The 25,226-nt window shown below is 40.9% G+C and overlaps 1 protein-coding gene across 2 annotated transcripts in view; it reads right to left on the bottom strand.

Annotated features, from left to right (window-relative positions):
- EGFLAM (EGF like, fibronectin type III and laminin G domains) overlaps window positions 1–25,226 on the bottom strand; it is a 75,016-nt gene that overhangs the window by 13,032 nt on the left and 36,758 nt on the right. For both annotated transcript variants that reach the window (XM_032206368.1, XM_032206369.1), the window contains exons 8-16: window positions 19,848–19,963; window positions 19,274–19,610; window positions 16,610–16,710; window positions 14,028–14,128; window positions 12,782–12,926; window positions 9,998–10,187; window positions 6,205–6,330; window positions 5,210–5,453; window positions 577–688 (exon numbers count right to left, since the gene is read on the bottom strand). In XM_032206368.1, coding sequence (XP_032062259.1) covers window positions 577–688; window positions 5,210–5,453; window positions 6,205–6,330; window positions 9,998–10,187; window positions 12,782–12,926; window positions 14,028–14,128; window positions 16,610–16,710; window positions 19,274–19,610; window positions 19,848–19,963 — 1,472 coding nt within the window. The remainder of the gene's footprint in view (window positions 1–576; window positions 689–5,209; window positions 5,454–6,204; window positions 6,331–9,997; window positions 10,188–12,781; window positions 12,927–14,027; window positions 14,129–16,609; window positions 16,711–19,273; window positions 19,611–19,847; window positions 19,964–25,226) is intronic.

Below are 25,226 nucleotides of genomic sequence, written 5' to 3'. Positions count from 1 at the left end.
GCAAGCAGCATTTCATCTTATTAAAACTCTCTACGAACTCTACGTTAGGGAAGAATAAAATGCAAGTCATCAACTATTTCAGCAGTCCAACCCTTACTCTACCCTGAAAACTACTTTTGCAAGGACAAGACAAGGAAATAATTTTCTTTTGGCTTATCTATCCAGCATAACGTTCAGAGAAAAGTAAAAACAGGACTTTGTGCACATAATTTTCTGTTTCGTCCTTCTCCAGATAAGCATTTCATGGTGCACAGCTTGTGCAACAAACTCATCCAGAAACAGTAAGTACCAAGAAAAGAATCTCAAGAACATGTATGAACATCCAAAAATGTGAATTCAGCTACATAGTAACAGAAGGTGAGGCCACGATTTCAGCTGATTTTATAGGATCCCTGTCCTAAGAGGGAAGACATCATGTGTAAATTTCCCTCTTTGGGCTTAAGAAAATACTGCCCTGACACATGTGCTTTTTGGAGCTCTTAAGGGCAGCCTGTGCAGCTTACCATGCATTCATTTTATAAACTAACAGCTGTATGCATATATATACTTACATATATATTAATGCTATACGCTCACCTCTGCCATCCCTTCCACTGGCTTTTGTTTGTCCACTTGTAGTATACCGTTCTTCGCTGTACGAGACACTCGCAGCTCATGCCATTGACCCAGGCTGACAGGTTCTTCACTCCTATTTTAAGGGGAAGAAGAATTTTAAGTGTTTTACACTTCTGTCTTTCTGATATTTTCAGATTTCACTGCCATGTTAATAGGTCAGTTCCTCTTGGAGTGACTTTCTAGAAAACCCAAGAACAAAAACAACAAAAAATCCACTGAGTTTCTTTACTTACAAGGAAGCAATATACAGCCTGAGCCCTGCCAGAAAATGAAAATAAGATCATGTTACTACACTGAACAATAAACACTCTAGTTTGTTTATAAAGGAAATATTTCAATAATCAGAATGCACTTCATCTACCTCTGAGCTACTTTTTCTGCTCAGTCATTTATAAGGCATAAAGGCAAATCTTTGGATCAGCTATACATCCTCATTTCACAATGCCATAAGCCCACAGAAAAAATTTCCCACTTAATGGTCAGTTGAGCCCCACATTCTCCACCTTCTTTTAAAACAGAAGTACTTTGTGATGGCTTACCAGCTCTAATTATGCAGCCTGTTACAGTGACATCTACACGCATACACACATGGCCTGGCTGCCATACATTAAAGGGAAGTAACTAAAATATGATCCTAATGATGTGATGAGATGCTGAATAGGAACAATAATACCCATTTGTGTAAAGCATTCACGAGCCTCAATGGAAGCCTTTGAAGACTGTTCTTACTATCCTTATTAGCTCAGTACTAATATGAATAGCAGCATAACTGGTGGGCAAAAATGCATCTCCCTTTAGCAGTTATACAGATCCTTGCATATTATTTTCAAGTGTGCATTATTTATTACACCAGTTAAAACATTTACATCTAAATGTTATCTTGCAGACTTTCTTCCAGGAGCTATGAAAACTTGTGTTTGATTCACTGGTCAAGCTGGAAAAATCAAAAACAGTGTTATTTGGGACACCTAAAGACTTCCTAGCTTTCTCTCCATGAAAAAAAATATGTATATAAAATTGGATTGGGTGAAATAATGTTTTGTATTTTCAGGCTGCCTTAAATGCTAATTTTAAAAGGTGTATCATTTTGAAAATATGAAAATAACAATTTTATCTTTTTATTTTTTTCTGAAAAATGAACTTTAGTTTAAAATTATTTTTATTGTATTTATGTTGATCCTTTAAGTTTTCTCAAAGTCCATTTTCATCTATTCAGAAGACAATGGCAATATTACATTGACAACCTCAATGAAAATATATCACTCACTGAGCAATGTCTTCTCTGGTAGCATTTAAGGTTTAGTTACCTTGAGTAAATCAATAGCTAACAGAACTTGATCACAGAGACACACACACAGACACATAGAGACACACAGACACACAGACATGCACCTTGCAAAGTCACTTGAGACTTATAAGCTATTTCTTGGATTCACAGGCCTTTTGAAACTAGTATGAGTTTGGTAGTGCTTGCTGCAGGCCCTGGAACTTCTGTTTTTTCACATACTATGGGGATAATGATTACTTTTTCCCAATCACACTGAACCTTAGGAAATATTCCAGGTGGTGAAGTTCTTGACTCTGCAATGTCTGGCTATGGGAAATCCCAAGAGATGGCAAATTCTCTTTTGACAAATTTTCTCATCTTGGTGAATAGCTCAGTGTCTGCATTCAGCTGTCCACTCAGCAGCCCTGCTCCTCCTGAAGCCTGCTGCACACACCGTGCTTCTTCCAGCCTAGCTCACCTAAGGCAAAAAGCAACCTTCATCAAGGTCAGCTTGCCTGCTGCTACTGTTCATGTACTGAAATGAGCTTACTTCATCCTTAATTACAAAGCCATTATGGCTGCTTTCCAATTATATTCTAATATTTAACAGCCTAGTTGTATGAAAAATAGTCAGGATGACCAGGGCTGTACCTCCACTTAGGCCAAAAGTTTCGGTGTGAAGCATTATGACCAAGATCAAGGCAGACTTTTATGTGGCGATTTCCTAAACAGGCAAGACAAACAGGGAATCTACTTAACTTCTTTAAGCACTGACAGAGCTGATGACAGGGTGCAGGTTGCCCACATTATCCAAAAAAAGGACATGAACTGGAGACAGGGCTATGTGCAAAGAGGTGCAAAGTCCGTGAGGAAGTGAGTGGGTCCAGCAGCTGAGATTTGGTTAATTAAACCAGGAAAAATAGTAACCTGATGTGTGTCAGCCAGGGCAAGTTCACTACAACATTCATAGTGTTCGGGCCAAAAATGTTACTGCCTTGCCTGAAGCTTGAATGCATGCTTTGGGAGCAGGTTGGGAGGGAGAGAGGTGGCAGCCAGTTGGAGGGAGTGATGCTGTGTAAAGGACATAATCAATTCCATTCAAGAGGAACCAGGATCCATGGGTTTTGTTTTACATATATAGGCTCAAAAGGATTGCACTGTGTGTCAGCAGTGTGCCTCCTCAATATTACCTTGCTAAAAAAGACCAAAGCAATGGAGCCACTGTAAAATACAATGGTGCACAGGCAACTACAAGCTCGGCATTTCCTCATCTCAGTGCTTGGCCTTGAAATCTGCATAGTATTCACCAAACACATGTACATTTAAGTTTAACAACATTTCTGGGGTGTGGAGCAATCCTGACAACCCTCAAACCTATGCTTGTAACTCTTGCTGCATTTTAAAAGCTCCATACATCGTGTCTGAACTTTAATCCAAGGTGTTCTGCAGCGCTAGAGTATTCTTCAGGGACCAAAAAAAAAAAAAGTCTACTTTATGGTTGCCAGTAATAGGAATTAGACAGATGTAATCAGGAAGAGATTGAAGGCTGTTGTAAGAAGAGCCATTTTGGGTTGGAGCAAAGGTCTCTGACATAAGCTATTTCTGATGGTTTTCAGCCAGAGGAAAGAACAGGGCAAGTTTGGAGTGATACTTCCATTGATGTATCCTCCCAGCTTCTGGCAACTTGTCATTTAGCAATTTCCTGAGTCAGAGGCTGCATCCGTACAAATGTGTTTGATCTCTCTCAATGGATCTTTCTTCAAATTTGTCTATTATTTTTTATAAACCTATTTATAGTTCTGGCATATGTAACGTACTGTGACAATTAATTTCCACAACTTATTTACGTGCTGTCTGGGAGGAAAAAAAAAGAAGTCTCATTTTTGTTTATATCATTTGTTTTACAGTTTTACTGAGCTCCTTCTGATTTTCACTTAATGAAAAATTGCAGAATAATCATTCCTTATTCTTCTCCATGTAATTCACAATTTATAAATCTTAATCATACTTCCACCAAACTGTTTTCCAAGCTGAAGGGTCCTACTGTGCTTGTGGAATCTGCTTCTCTCCCTTCTCTGGATATCAATGCTATTTTTTTTTTTTTTTAATTTTGCTTATTTCTTACAAAATGAGGTGACCAGAACTGCAGGAAGTTTTCAAGACTCTGGATCATGGATTTTTGTAGCGGCATTTTTCTTTATTCCATTCCTAAGAATTCTCTGCACTGTACTTGCAGTTTTGTATTTGTCTCCAAGCAGCTAGGAGTTGCTTGTACAGGGCACCATGATAACTCCAGGATCTTTATCTGACAATACAGCATCACCACAGCTGTGTATTTTTAGGTTTGTACATTATTTTGCATTTGTTCTCTTGAGATTTCATCTCTCAGTTTATAATCTTAATGGGCTTGTTTGCATGAGTCCTCATTCAGTGGAAAATCAAGATATTTCTCCCAATCACAGTATAGCCAAAATTCCTGATGTCCACATGAAACATATGGTATGCAAGATTTGCAGGCAGTGTACACATTTTTCATGAGCTTTACATAGATTATTTCTATATATTACATCAGCCTGGTCAAATTGGCAGCCTCTTGGACTAAACCCAAGGTACTGAATGCCTCTGTTCAAATCATTGCCTTTTCTGCAGAGCACAGGGAACAATTGTCCAGGGACTAGGCACTCACATACACAGACAGAGAAAAGCTCATCTTGAGGCATCTCTTTGCTCCTGTCCTAGGATTTCATTCTAGGTCAGGATGAATCATTCCCAGGAGATCTGTCTTTGGGAGTCTGGATGACTCATTTAAACCAGGTATTTATCTTTAAGACTGCTAAAGCTAGGCAAATTGGATATTACCCTTAGATCATCTGAAAAACAGCACTATGAGGAAAGAGGGGACATGGAGAGTCTTGTGACATGTCCAGTCCAGCACCTACTGCCCAGAACTGAAGAACAGGGAGGATGATGCTCACAAAAGTGCCCTTGTACAATCCTATGGCTAGAAAGTGCATGTGTATAAAATAGTTATGGATCCCTTATCAGCTGTGGGAAAATGTCACAGAGTAATACCATGCAGAAATAAAAACATCTGCAGTAAGATGGTGCCATGACAAGGTAACACTGACGACAATGCTTTGACACAAACTGTTGGAGGAAGAAGATCCTGTCGCCTTGTGTTTCTGTGCCTTCTTACAAGAAACAGGCACTAGAGAGATAGATGGGCTCCCATATATCATTATAGGACATTCCTCTTTCCAGCTTACTCCTTTCCTGGATGTGCACTCTGGCATCCTTGGAAGACAAATATGAGAAATGATGTTTTACCTGATGACAGCCGTTCCTGAACCACAGTCGAATCTGAATTCCACGTAACCAGCCACCATGTTGATTGAGAGGAAGTCCTTGCTGTCTGTGTCGTAGCTATACAAAAGGACACCAGTCTCTAAATCTGGATGAAACGTCATCTCAAACTCCATGAATGAAAGGTAATTCTGTGGTTCCAAGGGCCAGGGTGTGCTAGCAAATGATCTTAAGGATTCGTTGAACTGAGGTATGGCCAAGGTGAGTGCTGGAAATCCAGAATACACAAGCAGGTCACTTGAAGCTCAAAGGTAAGGGAGCAACTAACCTACCAACCAATGTCAATTCCCTCGCTTTTGTACTTTAAGGTAACACTAAGGAAAACAACCAAGGAATTTCATCATTTAAATTAGAAATATTTTTAATTGTAACCTACATCATTTATCTCCTTAATCCCTCTTTTTTCCAAGGTTGTCCATGTATTAAAAAACTTTATCGTTTTCTGTAACCACTACTCTGGAGTGATTTGCTGCAGTGTTTTTCAAGGTAGCAAGCATGCTACAGTGGGTTGTGTCATGAAAAGCAATGTTCATGGTGTGTATTTGACAATTTCTTTGTATCTCTACAATTTCAACATGAAATTGATAATTTACCCTTTATACTTTAAAATAAACTGCTGACACTTGTTTAGAGGAAAAGTTTTAGTTTATTTTTTTTTAATGTTGAAGTGCAGCTGTGGAGTATGTTAGTGTTACTTCTGAAAAGCGAGTTTCGGAAGCTTAATTATAATTAACCGAAATAAGAAATAAGTTTGAGAATCACTGATTGTATAGGAGCTGGATGTAGCCCCAAACTGATTGGTGAGATAGGGTTTCACCATGTGATTTCAATAAGGTGAAATAAGTACTTGTCTTCTGTCAGTATAATAGCATAAGACCTTCTTGGATGCCACTATTTGGAACACACACCGAAAGCTAAAAAGCATAAAAAGAAATATAAGGAATCCAGCACTCTCTTACCTTCTTCACAATGGTGACCTTTAAACCCAAGAGGGCAAAGGCAAATGTACGAATCTGCTTTGCTTGCAGTGCAGGTACCACTGTTGATGCAGGATGCCTCGTCACAGATTCCGCTGCTGCACTCACCTAAACACAGTGCCACAACATTGATTTATTAGAGGACTTTGTCAAAGAAGATGGATTTGGCTTTTGATCATTGCAAGTAACCAATGAAATTTGCTTTCCTAGCTAGGTTCTTTCCCCGCATGTCAGACCATGCACAGTTCAGACAAAGGAGGTTGCTTTTAAGCACTGGCTTTGTACCAGACAAGGAAAAAACATTTAAAATAGGAGAAATTAGCCCTCACTAACAAACCATGACAGTCATATCTTCCAAACATTATTTTTCTTCTTCCCTCATTCCTATCTTTATTTTCTCTTAAACATAAATTGAAAACTCTCTGGATTGTTTAGATGTGCTGTGGCTTGTTTTATTTCAGTTACCGTAAGTGCTTCTTTATTCGCTGTAAATTCCTGCCTTGGTAGGCTTGGGAGGTGTTAATCAGCAGCAGCTAATCTTATTAACTAAAATGAGGTTGTGAGCCCTCCTCTCTGCACTACAAGGAATCCATATCATCAGCATATGAGCTTCTTAATAAGTATTCCTACTGTTTTGGCACATCACCTGAAATAACAAATAAATGATTTATTCTTGCTGGAGTTACACTGGAATTGTCATAGAATTAATAGCTTACTTATTTTCTTCTGAAAACCACTGTCTATAAAGTTAGATTTGTCACTGGTCATGTGTACATCTGATAAAGTACTAGTTGATTTTTTCTCCTTTATTTTAGATAGTTTCTGCTTACATATTTCCCCCCTTTTTGATAGTTATGAACTGATCTTAAATGTTAAGAAAGCCTACATAATACACTCATGGTGCACAAGTGTATGTACGTCATTTGGAAGGGCAAAGTGCTTATGACAAACTATGAACTGCACATTTATTTTGAGACTGAACTATCACCTACAGGATAACACAGGTGTGCTAAGGAAATGCTGACAATAAACACCGGGGAATAGTATTGATATCTGAACTCACTCAGGAAAATCTTACAAAATATCTGTAAGTAGGATATATATCCTTTCTGCTTTGTTTAGTGTAAATACAGTACTCTGATTTTAAAGATAATTTCCAGACCAGGGCTGTACAAAACTTCAGTAAGGTACTAGTATCAATACAGCATCAGCGTTCCTATCCTATATTCAGGAAGGAAAGCACAGTGAAGGATCTCCTGTTAGTGGCTGAGGCACTGGCTCATCCTCATCACTGTCACCCAAGGTGGAAAATCACCTTTCCCTACTGACTTGCAGAGGCAGGGATAACCCCCAGGGCACCTGGTGTGGCTCATTGCCCAAACAGACCTGTCTCGTATCACTCAGGTACATGTACAAATCCCCTGCCAGACCTGTGTCTTACTGCAGAGAGAAGGTCTGAGTGTGGCACACACAACAAAGCTCCAGGGCTCACACAAGGGGCATAACCAAAGCACACCAGTCCTCTGGAAGGGAACTGATTCTCCTTCAGCATGGAATTACCCCTTCAAATGGCTGCCCTGTATCCAGCCACAGGATCATGGGTGCTCACAATGCTCAATTAGCCATCATTTCCTCTTCTGAACTGCAACAGTGAAATTGGGCAGGAGGGGAATGGGCATCTCCTCACTGTTTTTTACCTAACTGTACTCCAGTGGAATTTAAAAGACAGTTTCTATAGGATTTAAATAAAATCTTTCATATACAAGTCCTATTTCCAAGCTTATACAAAAGAAAGAACATTTTAAAACAATAATCTGCACCTTTCCTCAAGCTCCTCTCCAGCCCTACTGAAATCCCCCATGGCTACGAATACTTATCATGATGTCAACATTAACAAGCAGCACCAGCTCAGTTTTTCAGATGGTGAAATCAAGCTAAGGCATGTGGGTGAACTAGAGAAGCATCAAATCTGAGATGTGAACAAAAAACTCAGATGTGATGCTTGTCTTTAGAGCAACTGCTGTAATAACAATGCTGGTAGTATTTTCAAAAGGACCAAAGTTAAACTAAATCTTTAAGGACTAGAAAAGGACAAAGATGATAAGAACAGCCGGACAAGCTGGACAGCTTGAGCTGTAGCTCCCTGGTGTGCAAGGACAGGCTGTTCTCTTGACATTATATGCTGGGAGGCTTCTTCTGAACAGGGACAGTATGGACCCCTCTCCTCCCCACCCATAGTCCTGTGGTCCACGTACCACAGCACCCCTGATTTATACACTGTACCACTGGAAAAGAAATAAAAGACTGGCTAGCAAAAAACATCCCTAAGCCCTAGCAGAGTTCATTTATAATTTATTTATTTCAAGTTTAGCATACCACATGTTGTTTGCAAATCTCTGCTGGTGCAGTATCATATAAAGTGTGTGCAGCCACATAAGGACAGCAAGGCTCTACTGCTCATTTTCGAGTCACACATGGCAGAGCCCAGCACTTATTTTCAGTGATGCTGATTGTTAATGCAGTAGTATGTGAAGCATTCATGGATGGGAATGAAGCCAGCTGTATCCCAAGAGGCAATAGAGATTAGGGCTCGGAGAACTTTAGCAAGGCTTTTATCTATCTATATATAAATTCCATAGATTCTCACTCTATCGTGAAATTACCCTCTGCCTCCAAAGTCTTATTCTTTTCAGCATCTATTTCTTGGGCTGCTCTGTTCCCCTCCTTGTATGCCATAGAGGTTTGGTCATGCTATCTAGAGAATATAGAGCAATTGTTAGGAAGTTTCTCATTAATCACTTCCTTCTTGGAATGACAAATGCAAAGCTATAGAGGAGAAAAAAAGATGACTTTGTGGCTGAGGCATGGCACGGACAGTTCAGCAATATGGGATCTATTTCCTGCATTTAACACTCACTTTCTGACTTGGGGTTTACCCTTCCCTTTAAACTGTTTAGACTGGGAGGTCATTAAAGAAGGGATTTTGTTGCCCTATCTTTTTTCTGAGTGCCCGTTACATGAAGCAGAGATTAATAAATACATATAGAAGACAGGCTCAGTTAATTAACTCACCTTTTCATCTGTGAAGGGGGATAATGTTATAATGCGACCCCACAAAGATGTTGAAATGATGGATTCCTTTTTTTTTTTTTTTTTAAACATACTGTGATTCTGGAAATGGAAACAATGGATGGTTGACAGGCCTATGGATGGTCAATACATGGTCAACTGGCCTGAAGGCCTTTTTGCCTCAGCAGTAATGGGGTTTCACGGGAAAAGCCCTTTTAATGGCCACAGCACTGCTCTGAAAGATTTGCTTTGGACAAGTGCAATGATGCCTGTAGGCAAAACACATTTCGTTGTGTTCATAGTGTTTTACAAAAAGACAGCATGCATACTATTGACTTCTGGTGATGACTGTGTCAGTCAGGAGCACAGAGAGGTAGCCTGGCAGAAACACTGGTGCAGACATAATTATATCAGCAACACTGAGTTTCCTGTTTGCTCATGGGAGCTGGTTTTACAATTGTGTTTGACAACTGTATCCACAAGGGTTTTTGGTATACCACATTGACATTTACATGCACAGTGCTATAAAACCTTCCTACTACAGACATAGCTGCAGCAACGCACAAAGACACAGAGATGTATTACCCCAAAAGTCAAGACCACACCTTCCCCCTCTCAAACACGGACCATTGCTCAATTTTTTCTACTAAGCAAAAAATTGGTTTAGCACTGCTTAAAGTGCTAAACCCCACACCATTACACTTACCCACATCAGCACCACTGAGAGCTTTCCCTAATGGCCAGGGTCTCATATCAATCATCTTCCCATTGATGCTGAGCGACTGAACACAGCCCTGAATTCCTCGGTTGGTGCCTGTGGCTTTGACCAGCCAGTACACGCTGGGGGCACCACCAACATAGAAGGGAGTCCGGAAGGTAATTTTACTGTATTGGCCCTAAAGGGAAAACAGAGCACAGCATGATGTAGAACAGACATAACAAAGGATAACTAATTAAGCCACACTGTGCATAATCAATTATTTCTCCATGAAGACTTGTCCCAGGGGATATGAAGGCTGCTTATTGGTAATTCCTTTCCATTGCTCATTCCTCCACTCTGTCTATCATCTTAAATGTTACTTTTTGCACCAGCATCCATCATGATAACATGAGCTATTTAATGCAACATAAAAAAAGCTTAAAAATCACTGTCTTCTAAGGACACATTGTTGGTATCTGTTTTTTTGCTGCAATTTCTTCTTTTGCTTTTGCCAAAATTGTTGTCTTCTCAACTCGGCCCTGGGGGACACAAACCAATGTAGTACTGCCGTTTGGACAAAACTCAGCAAATGCCAAGTGTTGAAAAATAATTAAATTACAAAAAAGAACAGTAAAAAACAAAACAAGAAAAAAAATGATACAGCTGCAACTTCAGTGGGATTCTGCACACTTTGACAGCACAAAATTTACTCCTTTTTTAAAAAAAAAAAATATTTATTTATTTATTTTTATTTGACCTTAATCTGACTATGGAAACCTACACACACTAGTTTACTATTACTACTGCAGTGCACAAGAAGGAACAAGAAAACTAAACAGAACTTTTTTGATAATTGAATCAAACTTCTTCCTGATGTGGGCAACTGAGTCATAATTCCTTTCATAAATTGATCAAAATATGTCTTTCACCTCCTACTCAAAGGCTGTTTCAAAACCTCAGTGCCCTTTAGAAGAAAACATTTACAATTCTTGCTTTTATTCATAGCCTTTTTTTTTTTTTTTTTTTAAGCTAATGTGCCTTTCAATAATCATGATCGTTAGGCCAAACTCCTTCTGGATTTTTCACTGCTGCCCTGCCTCCATGATATTTATAACAATAAATCCCCATAAATAACAATAAAGCCCCATAGGCTCTATTTGGCCAGACTAAGTGAGCCAAGGTTATTGAGTCTGTGGGTGTTCACAGCACAGTGCATTGCAGAAATATATCAGATAGATCCAGATTTCAGGAGGGTGAAATAATTCAGGTGGGGCTTGTGGCTAGAGAGAGTTTAGACATCTACATGATTTCATGGTGGACACATCCCAGGGCACACAGCCCTCCAGCCTGCCTCCAGCTGACTGCCATCTCCAATTGCCTTTGATGTTCCTGCCCGCCTTCATCAGTCAAGTTCCTCTTCTTGTTTAGGAACTCTCTAACCCCTTCAAGTTAAAATGAACCAGGTCAGAAAAGACTATCATTTGCTGATACTAATCCAGGTCATTTTAACTAAGAAGTTCTGGTGGAGAGCAACACCTGGAGCAGTTAACTATTTTTCTGGTGTAACTGCACCTAGAGAAGTGTGTGTTCACTGTAAGAATCCTCTTGGACCATAATCCACCTTCTTGCACCTCTTCTTGATCAACTTTTTGATCAAACCTATTTTGGGTATGGATGATCACAGCTCTGTATGATCCTTATGCAGTCTCACAAAAACAGCATTAGTCTCTACTGGACAGATCTCCTGTTCCTCTGGGAATCACATTTGCCTTCTGCATGGCCTCACAGCACTGGTAACACATAGTGACACGTGACAGACATTAAAATCCTTCTCCTCTGTCATTGCCAGCTGATGAGCACTCAAAGCGCAGCAGAAGTTCTTGCCATTAGGCTCCAAGCATAGAGCATTTAAGCTGACAGGCTTCACCCTCTTCCTATTACTCAAGTCCTCAAGATTATTTTTTTTTTTCTGTTTCAGAGCCTGCACATGAAAGTGTAAATTAATAAGGTGTTTGAAGCCACTTTTTTCAAGTCCAGGGATGGCATGCTAATAGTGGTTATCAAAGAGAGGAGGAAAGGCATCCAAACCAATTTGTAATTGTCGTTTTTTTTTTTTTTTTTTTTTTTTTTTTTTTTTTTTTTTTCAGTGCCTTAATTTCACTTCTGTTCTCTGGTTTGGTAACAGATGAGCAAGTCAAAACATCTTCCTCTATTATATTTTGGTCTTGAATGAAATTGTTGATGTTACCAACAGTCAGGACAAAATGTCTATCTCCATTACCATGCTTAAATCTATGTACATGGTATACATTTAATTACACTTTTTTATACAAATCTTGTGTGGCCATATGTATATTGTACATAAATATATACACATAAACACATATGGCTAGTCTTTTCTGTCTGAGGGAGGGGAGAAGCTGAGACTTGTAAAAGAAAGCAATCAGATTCAGCAGCTGTAAAACCTGGCAAACTTCTCACAGCAGCTTGTCTGTGAGACCAGCACAGTGCAGCAGGAGGGTGCAGAGCAAGGAGGGAGCATGACGGGAACCTGAATGGCATTCAGGATTGGGATTTTTATCTCTGTGAATTCTAGATTATGTATGTAGAAAAGTAATCTGTATGTTGATTCTGGTTCACTGAATGTCCCAATGCTGAAAATTAAAAGTGAATCTTTTAAATCTGATCGGACTTCTACAGACAAGGAAAAAAAAAAAAAAAAAAACAAAAACAAAAACTCATCTCAATATTGAGAGCCCCAGGTTGACCTGCAAGTGCAGGATTACCTACCTGAGATTTTCCTGTGACCGGAGCATCATTGTCCATCCTGAGCCAGCCATTCAACCCGTCTCTGAACAGTGTGACACTATGCCAGTTCCCCAGCTTTATTTTGTTTTCACTTGTTATAACTGCAGCTCCAGTGCCACAGTTAAACCTGGCAGCAGGAGACAGAGAGGGCAGGGTCACAATTTTTCATTAACCAAATACTGAATGTTTTTAGACTCTGAATATTCCCTTCACTCCTGGGAAACTCTCTTTTTCACAATGCATATTAACAAGCAACAGGCAAATTAGAAAGCAGGTCTAAGTACGATCTATTACATGTTTCCAATTTTATTATTCCCCTTTCTCTCATGGAGAAAGTTTTGCATCCTCTGGCCATATCACATGCATTGCAAAGCTTGCCCACAGCTAAAATTGTTTCAAGATGCAGGGTATTACAATACAAGTTCCTGCTATCACAGTAATTTCTCTTGGGAATTTCTCTAGCTCCCTAGTGAAAGGCAGAGCTGTATTAAAAACTCTGGGATTCTGTACGAAACTCATGTATTTCAGTGCTGATTGACAAGGAGAACTCCTGGAGAGTCTCTGTGGATCTGGCCATGCACAAAACGTGCCATTTTCTCTAATTGCTGTTCAGTGCAGGAGGTGAACAGAAACAGAGCCAGGGCACGTCCCCACTCTGGTTTTCCCCACTTTCTAAGGACTCAGCTTCCCAAATAAGGAGAGCCTTGAGATACTCCCTCACACACTTAGTATCCACAGCAATGCAGAAACCCCCTCCATTGTCACATAAAAAAAAAATCTACAACTCCCATCTAAACAAAGGGTATGGGATGAAGCTCCAGGCCCCTTGGTGGCATGGAGTCCTTTATTTTGCTACATGATTTGCTCCTTTTGCTGTGAAGCAAAAACACTGACTATGCACAGCTTGACACAGCATAAGCTCAACAAGTACAGTGGCTCACTGGCATATGTGGTGACATAGCAATGAGTCCCAGACCAATACCCCAAACTGATCATTTTGCCTTTACACCAAGGTCTGAGTAAAATGAGTTCAAAAGGTCACTTGTCAGCACACTGAGGATGAGAGAAGAAACTATCGCAGAACTGTCCCATGAAGCAATACTATCCATTCTGAGCACTACACTGTGCAAAAGTCATAGACATGACAGATACTCATGACCAAAGGCAGCCCCTTTTCTTTAAATCAGATTTAGCATGGAGGTGAGCCTATTAGAAATCAATGTTTTACCTGAACTGGATGCTCCGTCGGATGATTGCCAGTGACATAAAATCACCACGGCCATGTTCATTTTCTCCACAGTATAGCAGCAAACCATCTTCTGATTCAGCCTGCAATGATGATGTAAGCATGAAAAAACAAAGTCTAAGCCTCACAGTGACAGATAAACACAAGTAGCACTGGAGGACTGTTCTCCAGAAAGGGTACAAGATCTTTCAGATGAAGTTTTAAGCTTCAAACAAAATCAGAAACTGGTTGATCCATTATGAATTCTGCATTTGAAGAGCATAAAAAATATTGTCATTATGCTTAAATGGTTTACAAACATCTGTTTACAGTATGATACCATCAGATCTAGCAACAAGCTTGAAAGAATAAAACTTAGACATGGAAAGCTGTGCACTGGAAAAGGCTCTGGGGGTGCTGGTCAATTCTCACCTGAACATGAGCCAGCAGTGTGCCCAGGTGGCCAAGAAGGCCAAAGGCATCCTGGCTTGTATCAGGAACAGTGCAGCTAGCAGGACCAGCGAGGTGACCGTCCCCCTGTACTCAGCTCTGGTGAGGCCACCCCTTGAGAACGGTGTTCAGTTTTGGGCTCCTCACTACAGGAAGGACATTGTGGCCCTGATGGTGTCCAGAGAAGGGCTATGAAGCTGGTGAAGGGCCTTGAGCACAAGTGCTGTGAGGGACGGATGAGGGAACTGGGGTTGTTTAGTCTGGAGAAAAGGAAATCCTTATTGCTTTCTACAGCTACCTGAAAGGAAGGTGTGGGTAACTTGGGAGTCAGCCTCTTCTCACAAATAACTAGCAATGGGACTAGAGGGAATGGTATCAAGCTGCACGAGAGGAAGTTTAGGTTGGAAATGAGGAGACATTTCTTTCCAGAAAGGGCATTGGAATGGGTTGCTCAGGGAGGTGGTGGAGTCACCATCCCTGGGGATGTTTAAGGAAAGGTTGGACATGGTGCTTAGTGACATGGTTTAGTGGGTGATATTGGTGGCTAGGGGGTGATTGGACCAAATGATCTTAAAGGTCTTTTCCAACCTTAATGATTCTATGATTTAATGCCTAATGTGAAAACTGTGAGCACAAAGTCTAGCAAGGACACCCTAGCAAGCCTGCTAAGCATAGACACATTAGACTTGCTGCACATGAATACACACACCCTATTTCACATGTTCAATGAGCCTCACACTTTTCAAGCTGAACAACCTGTGCAGGCAAAATTTCTGCATATGAGCATAACAGCAGACACAGTGGCTTTTCACAGCCATCCTACAGTTTGAGCTGACTAATTGCATGAAGAGCGTTGGATCACCACATGAGGCAACAGATCGCTTACTACTCTAGTGAATTGCTCATATCTAGGCTGTGATGCTGGCCAGTCTGCCTTGCATGGGAGCAGGGGTGCAGCTGAGAGCTCACCTACAGGACGAGCTGGCCCACCTTCCCTACAAGCAGCCCTAATCAGCTCTGTCCTAATACACAGACACCAAACAAGCCCGTGTGGGGTATGCCCTATTGTAGTGGGTTTACATGGCAAGGTTTTGATAGTGGGAGGCTGCAGGGGTGGCCTTTGTGAGAAGAATCCAGAGGCTGCCCCATGCTGGATAAGGACCAGTTTCAGCTGGCTCCAAAATGACCCGCTGCTGCCCAGAGCAGAGCCAAGCCAATAAGTGATATTATTTGCATCTCTTTGAGAACATACTTAATGCTCTCTGCCCCAAGCAGAAGAGGGGCAGAGAGCGACCGTGAAGGAGTGGCGGAGATGAAGTGTCAGGGACTGACTGCAGCCCCCATTCCCCTGCTCTGTTCAGGGGGATGTGGGGGAAGAGGGTAGATGGGGGGAAGGTGTTTTTAGTTTCATTTCTTTGTTTCTCGCTTCTCTAGCATGTTAGTCATAGGTAATAAATTTTTCTAATCTCCCTATGCTGAGTCTGTTTTGCCCATGATGATAATTGGTGAGTGATCTCTCTGTCCTTATCTCAACCCTCCAGACCCCACCATCATATTTTCTCCCCCTTTCCCTTAGAGGAGGGGGAGTGAGAGACTGGTTGTGGTGGAGTTCAGCTGCCCAGCTGGGTAAAGCCACCACACCTACTACATCAGACCTATAGCTCAGGTAGCCCAGCATCTTGCAGGTGTCCCAAACTTCAGAGGTGGGAAATAATGCCTACTTATATACTGCAGCTTAGGAAAGGAACTCTGGACAGAAGGCTTTTTTTTTTTTTTTTTTGGCTCAGTACAACAAAATCACCCAGATGGACTTTGGCCTGTAGCTCATTCACATGGCTACAGACCTGTCAATGTTCATTGCCACTACTCTGTAATGCCTGATATCGCTAGTCTCAAGGACTCTCTCATGCACTAACAACTAATAATGGGCACAAACATTTTAGCTCAGATTACCAAATTAATTTGCATTCATTGGATGTGAAGCCAGATCTTTAGAGATGAAGTTTACATATAGACTCATCACAATTACATTATAAGTTATAGTGAAGCTAAGTTACCATTCCAGTGTCAGTAAAATCAGAATAAGACAATAAAATTTGGAGCTCTTAACTGAGCTTGAAATTGCTTAAACTTACCCTGAATTCAAGGGTAATTTGAAATGTCTGATAGGAGTTTTTCAGTGGTTCGAATGTGATGTATGAGTAGCCATAGAACTGAGGATACTGGATAATAATATCTGAAAAGCAAAGACAGAAATGTGGTTTAGCAGTTTTCTCCCATATAAAAATCGATATACGCATTTAGCACTAAATAACATCAGGTGAAAATGCAAGGCAGAGTTTCTCCAGAGACGGCCATTAGTCAGTAGCAGTCAACAATCAGTTAACCTATTGCCTTGTCCTCCCACCACCTTTCACAACTAACTCCTTTATTCCCAAGGATCTGGTGAACTTGGAAAGAAACAGGATACTAAGGGCCAAATACTGCTCAACAATTTAATCACTGGTTTCAGTGGAACTATCTCCAGATTTTCATCTCTGTTACAGAAGACAGAATCTGTCTACTTTACTACTATATTTATCTCCTTTTAAGGATTCACTTATTACAGAGACAACAAAGTAATTTTCTGTTATGCAGGATTGCAAAAACATATGTGGGAAATGTACACTGGGCCAGGCTCCACGCCTCATTAGTCACTGCTGCTCCATAGCTGCTGTGTCCAGCATCGGGAGAATCCTTGGGTGGCTCTGAGGAGCCCAGCAGCTCTCATTTAGCTCAGAGCAAACAGTCCAGAGAGGGGTGGGGAAAAGAGAGTCCCTGCAGGCATCTCTCCATCCTTGGATGTAGCAGTGCCCCTTCATATTGCTTGTCAGCTGGCATCATCGATCCTCAGCCTTTGCTGTCGTATGTTACAACACCATCCCAGCTCCAGCACAGTAGAAAAACAACATAGAGAGAGGTCTAACTGCTACCTTTGTAGCACATTTTCCTAACAAACACAGACGACAGACATGACCTTTCTCTTTGCTGTTTGAATATTCAGTGGATTTTACTTGCATATTTGGATCTGGATATAGTTTCACCTTTTTTATTTGTTTGTTTGTTTGTTATTAAGCCAAAGTATGTTTGAGACTGAGGTGGAGAGAATTGGTGCTATAAACCTGAATGCAACCATAAGCAGACAGGATTAACTCATGCCCTGATCACAAACAGCACAGACTGGACCAGGGAGCCATGCAGCTATTGATTGTAAAGAAAAGTCTGTTTTCATTCAGATTTATATATTATTTAACAATACTGTCTGCTGAGGAGAAATAGGGTACAAGACAGTATTGGTACGTGATGCTACTGCTTACCAAGGAATAAAAAACTCCCTTGTGAAAAATGGTGGTTTTGGACTCACATTAACAAACCAGTTCTACAGGCTGTATACAGTTATGTCAGTTCAAATACATCCTTGACTTTTCATACTTGATCAAGGCCAAAAATCACATCTGCAGCTGCTCCATGTGGCTGAGTCACAACAGATTGTTTTCAGAATGAACTCTCTCTACTCCAGCACTGGGAGAAGAAGCTCAAATAACTCCCATGCCTGTACCTCTGATGCACATCAGGAATGTTCAGAACAAGCCTGCAGAAGAAATGCATGTGCCTGGTGGTCTTCTTTAGATGGTGGGATGACACTACCAGCAGTAACAGGACAGATCCTCAGCACTACTTGCATTCATCACTGACAATAACACACAAGTCATGCCACCATCCCAATATAAGGGGTATAATTTCTCTATCATTCTCCTCATTTACTTTTTTTTGCTAGTTACTACCATTGATTGAAACCTTCTGTTGTGACTTTCAGCACCTGCTATCAAGAGTTTGACACTTGATGGGGAAGTGATGCCTGGGATGCTGAGTGCCTGAGAAAGTAAGCCCACCACTTTGAAGGGCCATGACGGGTCATCTCAGGCACCTCATGTAGCTGTCCCTTTAGGGCTGAACAGATCTAGGAAGCATAGAAAAGGTCAGTGCCTTTTCCTTCCCCGGCTCCTGCACAGCCACACCTCTCATTTTCCACAAGCTCTAATATTCATTTGACCCCTTGGTCACCAAAGCATCAGGAAAAAAAAAAAAAAAAAAAAGAAACCACAAAGATCTGTTTCAGGCAAGCTAAGTGAGCTGACCAGGCTCATTAGGTGATTAGCACTGATGTCAGACCTGGCAAAAATGAGAGATGAGGTCTCAGCAGCAGTCCAAGAGGGCTGAATGCCGGGGAAGACATGTATGGACCTTGCCAAGCCTGGGTGCCTACCACCATGCCTGGCTGCTTCTCCCTTCCTCTTCTCCCATATGGGGGAAGGAGGATTAACCTCCCCCTGCACAGCTACATGGGGTCTGCATTAATCTTTCCCCATTTTATTAGAGTAACTTCTTCAAACTTACTTGAGGAAAGAAAAATGAGGGGATTGGTCTGAACTGGGACATGGAATCTGCTGTTTTACTTAGGGATCTATTAAACTCAGCCGGCTATCCCAAAAATGTACTTTTGTTGTTTTACCTCACAGCTGCTCCTTTCCTCAGACAAACAGAAGCCAGCAGGAGAACAGAAATCCACCTCCAGCTGGTCTGCACCAGCCTGGACCACAGCCTGGGCCACAGCCAGGTCCTCCTGAATTCTGTTGTCACTGCACGGAGGCCACAGACATTTGGTCAGCTAACCCAAGAGGGACACTTTATCTGGAAGCCAGTAAGAAAGCACAACCCCACACACTGTCAGACAAGGAGCTTGGCATTCAGAAACCTACCTTCTGTGCATGTCTCTCCTCCTTTTCCCAAGTTGCAGTGGCAGCGCGAACCTCCCCGGTCATAGTCGTTGACACAAAAGCTGTCTGCAGAGCAGATGGTCTCATCGCAGGAGAGATCAAAGAGGCGCAGTGCAGAAGACACGCCACCCCTTCTTGTGGCCCTGGCTGTAGTCGCCTTTGCTGTGGTAGAAGGTCGTGTGGTGGTGGGAGTGGAAGTGGTGGGCTCAGAAGTGGTTGTAAGGAGCCGCGACAGGAGCCTGGAACTAGACCCTGGTGTGACCTTGGTTTCAACCAGAAATTTTCTGTTGCCTCCTTTGATAGCAGGGAGAGGTCTGAGCTGAAGGGAAAGAAACAAACACAAATTCAGTAAAACTTATGTTTCTACATGGAAATGAACTGAATGCTTTCCATGCCATGGATCAGAAGTAACACTGAAGAAAAAGAAGCAACTCACTGAAGAAAAAGAAGCAACCACATTATAATATCTGAGCATATAATATCTGTCTGACAAGACCAGACACTTTAAAAGACTAAAAAGAAAACAAAAATGTCAAACTGGAGTCTTGAAATTTACCTCTTCTATGTAAATGTCATAGTCTGAGTCATCAACATCAAATCCTTCATCATCACCAGTGACTGTCTCGGTGATATACCGATGCCCATAGCTTCCACTTCCTAATTCCTCGGAGCCTGAAAAGACACAACTAATATACTCAGTTCATACGTTTTTTCTCTTTACATACAGCAACTCAAATCTCACCTCCCCCTGGCTCAGCACACTAAAGTCAGAAGTGGTGTTAATATTCATTCTGTACAGGCGATGCATATTTCAACCAGAAGATGGGACATGTTGCACATGTGATACATGCACAACAAACCAAAAGAAGACCTCCATTTAGTCACTTGTGTTTCTTTAAGAAAGTGGGAAAAACTCAGTTCTCCCACTGCAAACTGACTTTTATCTACCATTCCTCCAGGAGAAAGGCTCTGAATGTTTTTCAGCATTAACCACACTTTAATAACTGTATTGTTTTTAGACCAAACCTTTCCCTTTTATAAATACACAGTCCGCTGTTCACCCTGCTGCCAACCAAATAACTGGAACAGCACAGAGGTACAGCTAGCTGGGGTTTTTCTGGCACCCTCTGCTTGATCTGCTTACACTGGCTCCAAAGCTTCTGAAATTAATACTCTAAGTGTATTTTTAGATTGTATTTCAAAATGCAATGTAGCACCTGGAAAACAAGAAAGGTGCACAAACACCACTTGCTTTTTGTGTGCACAATCTGCCTCTCCCTGGAGTGCTGAGCAGCTCTGAAGGACTTCATGCTAGGAAGTGCCATTTAAAAATGTAATATGATCGATGCAGAAAATATCTGTGTTCTTCTGCACTTTACACAACAGATCTGTTTAAACATTGCTTTTTAGCTAGTAAAATTTACATGAAGTCATGAGGAAATATAATAAGGGTAACTGCATCACTACCATTCCTTGACATTTCAGTAAGGTTAACAGTATAAAACATATAGTAACCAGTGAAACAATGGACTTCATATGCTTTTTCCATAAAATATGCTGCAGTCACTTAAAAACAGCACAGGTAATTCCTGCTTTACAGAGCCTCTGTATGGGCTGACCACATGTACTTGCTTATTTTAGCAGCCGTAAGCTGCCCAAGTTTTCCTGTGAGTTATCAGGTCCTTCCCACCACTACAGGCTGAGTCACAAAGTCCAGCTGGGCCAGGGCTGTCTGCAGGAAGGAGACTTGACAGCCCAAAAACGCGAGCAAACCACTTGGTGGTAGTGAGAGCTCCACTACCACCTCTGAACAACCTGATGGAGCCAGCAGAAGATAACGAGGCTCAGCAGACTTTTTGGACAGTTATGTAATCAAGCATATGCGCACCAGATACGAGTGCGTGCCCTGGCTGGCTCATTGGCCACCTACCATACGCTCCTGCAGAGCTACTCAGCAGTGGGGTTCACATGCTACATCAGCACAAAAAAAATGCAGAGCCAAACAAGCAGAGGTAATGAGGCACACACATTTCCAAGCAAAGCAGCATGCTAGACCAGGAAAATAATATGTATAAGCTTCTGCACTCTAACATGTATCCCTAATCATCTGTAAATAATACAATTTAACTGTAAATTAAGTAGAAGTACACAGCATAGAGTCCTACTAATGGAGCTAAGCAGAGAATTCATAGCATTACAACTGGTGATGAGGTGAGGCCAATTGGACAAACTACAAACAGATTATTTTTGCTAGTGACTGTGAATGCACAGGCAAAGAACAACTTGAAGAAACTGGCTGCAGATTTACAAACTCAACCCAGTCCTGCAATCAATATGGAAAGAAACACGTATTAGCAAAACAGGAGCACACTTCATATTCCCAGTATTCATTTGAAAAGTCACTAAGATTAATTAGCACCACCAGAAAAATTTACTCCAGGTAGTCAAGTTGGTCACTTCTCCTCCATCTATCACTGCATTAGAATCTCTTTCTCTGGCAAATGCAATTTTATATGACATTCATTTCTAGAAAAGAATTTCAATGTGCCCAAATAGAAACCTTATAAATGACACTTGTAGTTTACTGGAAAGTAATATTAATGAAGCAGAGCCCAGCACAAACTCAGCTCTTAGCAGATGCAGCAATTTTCAGCTCACTGGAATACTCTTTAAGTCGGACCTGTAATATTACTTCTTGCTCTTCTAAGTAGAGTGCACATATTGCATGTCTGAAAGTATTTCAGAACTAATTCAGTTCTAATGGATGAAACTGTAATTTACTTAAGAGCAACAAAAGTCATAAAACTAAGCTGAGAAAAAAAAAAATAAAAAAAAAATAAAAAATTGCACATTACTGATCAATCATTTGTCAAGGAAAACAGTCCAATCTGTATTCAGGCTGTGATACATAAACTCAATTTTCTAATTTAAAGGCACAAGCTACAAAGTAAACATCTGTTATAGCCCAAATTTTGCCACATTTTTTTCTCTTCTCAAGCAAACTTTCTATTGGGTTAATGGATTTAGATTCAGAAAGGATGGTACAGATGAAGTAATGCAGACAATGGAGTATCTGTATATTCACATGTACAAAAATATTTGTTCTTACTTTTGCATTCAGATATGCAGACCAGCTTACATGTATAATACACAATCTTAATGCCATGCTGTTTTGCTCAAGTGTAACTCTCCTGTCTTGAGTGAAATTATCACTGAACTACATCAATAGCCACCAACACTCAATGAGACCTGGTAACTTAGGAGACATGGGCAGTTCCCCAAGCAGAAGTTGTGCCTCTTTCACCTGGTAAACCAAGATGTACCGCGCTTTTCCAAAGGAAGACCTTTGGAACAGCATGTACCCACAATTTTGAGATAGACAGTAATTTCTTTTACTCTATTGAACTTGCAAAATATTCACATTCTTGAGAGAGCTAAGAAGGTACAGCTTATTGTGTCTTGACAGAAAAGACACAATAAGAAAAGCCATTCTTCAAAGACCTTCAGAATTTAAGTTTGGCATTACCAGGAAAAGTATAACATAAGAAGGTGCCGTAATATTCACAGATCTCTAACATGGCCTAAAATCCCCCTACTTGTTCTCCCAGCTCCATCTAAGTTTCAGCCAGCACATGCTACATTACTCTACCTGCCAACATGCAAGCAGTTTTTGTAATGTAATTGCACTTGGGAGCAAGGAAGGCAAAGAGTGTTACTCCTACCTATACATACAGATCAGTAGACACAAAAACAATGAGACTATCAAACAACCCACTGTCTTCTCAATGGCTTTGGTCTGCCTTGCATTTGGTGTTGGCTCATTGGATATGACATGATACCCACATGCAAGGTTGCAACAAAACTACCAAACAAACAAAAAGCAGAGAAGCCAGCAGCACTTGATGTAGACAAACCTCCTTGCCAGCCCACTTCTTGAGAGCACTGCATAGCTTTTTTGGAGAGCTCACCTGATAATGGGTGGCAAATAAACAAAAATAAAGCAAAGTGGTATGCTGCAAATGCTGAAACAACTCCAGAGATTATGTGTGACATATTTTATTAAATCAGTGTTTCGGTGTAAAAGAAGATGAAGTCTGTTTTAGACTCTCTACCTGGTCTTATAATCTTGTTTTATAATTAATTGAAAAACTTGTGGGGGGTCCTGAAATGAAGACATCTTCTTTCCAAATAATTAGGGATTAAGCTATACCAAAGATATCTTTTTCAAAACAAAGAGAAAGCCATACAAACTTCTGTTTTGCCAATTAGGTGGCCACCGACATTCCAATCCAGAGACATACTGATTAGGAGACGCATAAGAGGGTAGAAGATAGACCAAAGCAAGCAGATTGAATGTAGTGTTAACAGACTGATCACCCTCACACACAAGGCCTAACAGGTTTAAATACATCAGGGCATTTTTATCTGAATTTTGTTCATGCCAGTGACTCAGAGTGAAGCACTATATATCTCTTGGCCTGTCTCTTGCTTTTTGTTCCTGTTTGTATAACGGAAACATTAAATACAAATGCAGCCTTTGTAAAGCCTTCAGAGATCTGTGGGAAACAGTTCTGAAGAAAACCTTCTCTATCTACTATCTTCAGGACACATCACCATCACTTAAATCAAGGTTTGGGCCTGAGGGACTGCTCTTTTCCTGTGCCTGAGCCTCAGCAGACACGTCCAAGCAGTGTACAGAATATTTAAGCACCTGTGCCAATGCCTTTTTCAGCATGAGCCAGAGCATATGGATGCCCCCATTTGTAAGAAGCCAGACAGTGATGGCCAGGCCCAGAGGAAGGGATGTACCTGAATTAAGCATCCACTTCTGTCATGTTAGCTGCAGAGACAAGCAGGAGGGTATTTTTAACAGAAGACACTTCCTCTGTGGGTCTGGCAAAGCTCAAGGCTGGTGACCTTCCAGGCACAGTGCAAAGCCCATCTGTTTCCCCAGGAGATGAAGGGTATTTAAGTGATGCAGGTGAGGACACTTTGTTTGATTCTTTGGGACAGTTCGTTACTTTTGTTATTACTAAACTTGATATGTGAAAACTTTTGTTTTCAGGTAAAGTGCTTATGACACTTTGAAAGATTTGATATAGAAAAAAAAGAAAACAACAACAACAACAAAAAAAAAACCACAACCGTGTTAGTGAAATTACTATAACCTGTGTCTGTAATTAAGAAAAGCAACAACAGCTTGGTTTATTACATCATTTCCTTCTATTAAAAAAAAATGAAAACAAACCACAAATAAATGAGAACCTTTGGGGAAACTTGCCCTCTCTTTCCTCTGTGGAAATGGATCAATGTAACGTAAACCAAGCATGCATTTTTTTTTTACTAGGTAAGGGTGTAAAGTCTGATAATCAAGGCCACATGTTGTACTTGCAAGGATCTTGGGAGGTCTGTCACATTAGGTGATAGTCAACAACCCGTCAGAGGAACATTTTAGCAAGCACAGCCAACAATTTCCTATGCTGACCTGAAACAATGCAGTCAGAATTACTACAAATCCAGCCATCTTTGAAACCAAAGTAAGAGAATAACATAATGAGATAAGCCCCAGCAGGAAGAATGCCTGGGTATCATGGACCCAGTGTCTGCAGGACTCACCGCTGTCACAGCCTGTCTGGAAAAGCTGCGAGGGACTGCACCATGCAACACAAATTCTGAAGGTGCATTGCATTTGAGGTAATGCTGGGAATTTTCAGTTAAAATAAGCATCAGAAGATTACTTATTATTTTAAACAAGCAAAACATCCAGGACACACAAAGGTATCGCAACAAAATTTTAAAATCCAAGCACACTAGACACCTGCTCCCCAGCACTGTATAGACAAAGTGTAGTACAAAGGACCCAGATGTTGTAAGGACTTCTGACAGCTCCCTAAGATATTTCAGGTATTTCTGAGGAATACCCAGACAGTCAGAA

The sequence above is a fragment of the Aythya fuligula genome, chromosome Z, assembly GCF_009819795.1.
Source record: "Aythya fuligula isolate bAytFul2 chromosome Z, bAytFul2.pri, whole genome shotgun sequence".
Classification (NCBI taxonomy): domain Eukaryota; kingdom Metazoa; phylum Chordata; class Aves; order Anseriformes; family Anatidae; genus Aythya; species Aythya fuligula.
The sequence above is the reverse complement of the archived record's forward strand: the minus strand, read 5'-3'. Positions and strand labels throughout refer to the sequence as shown.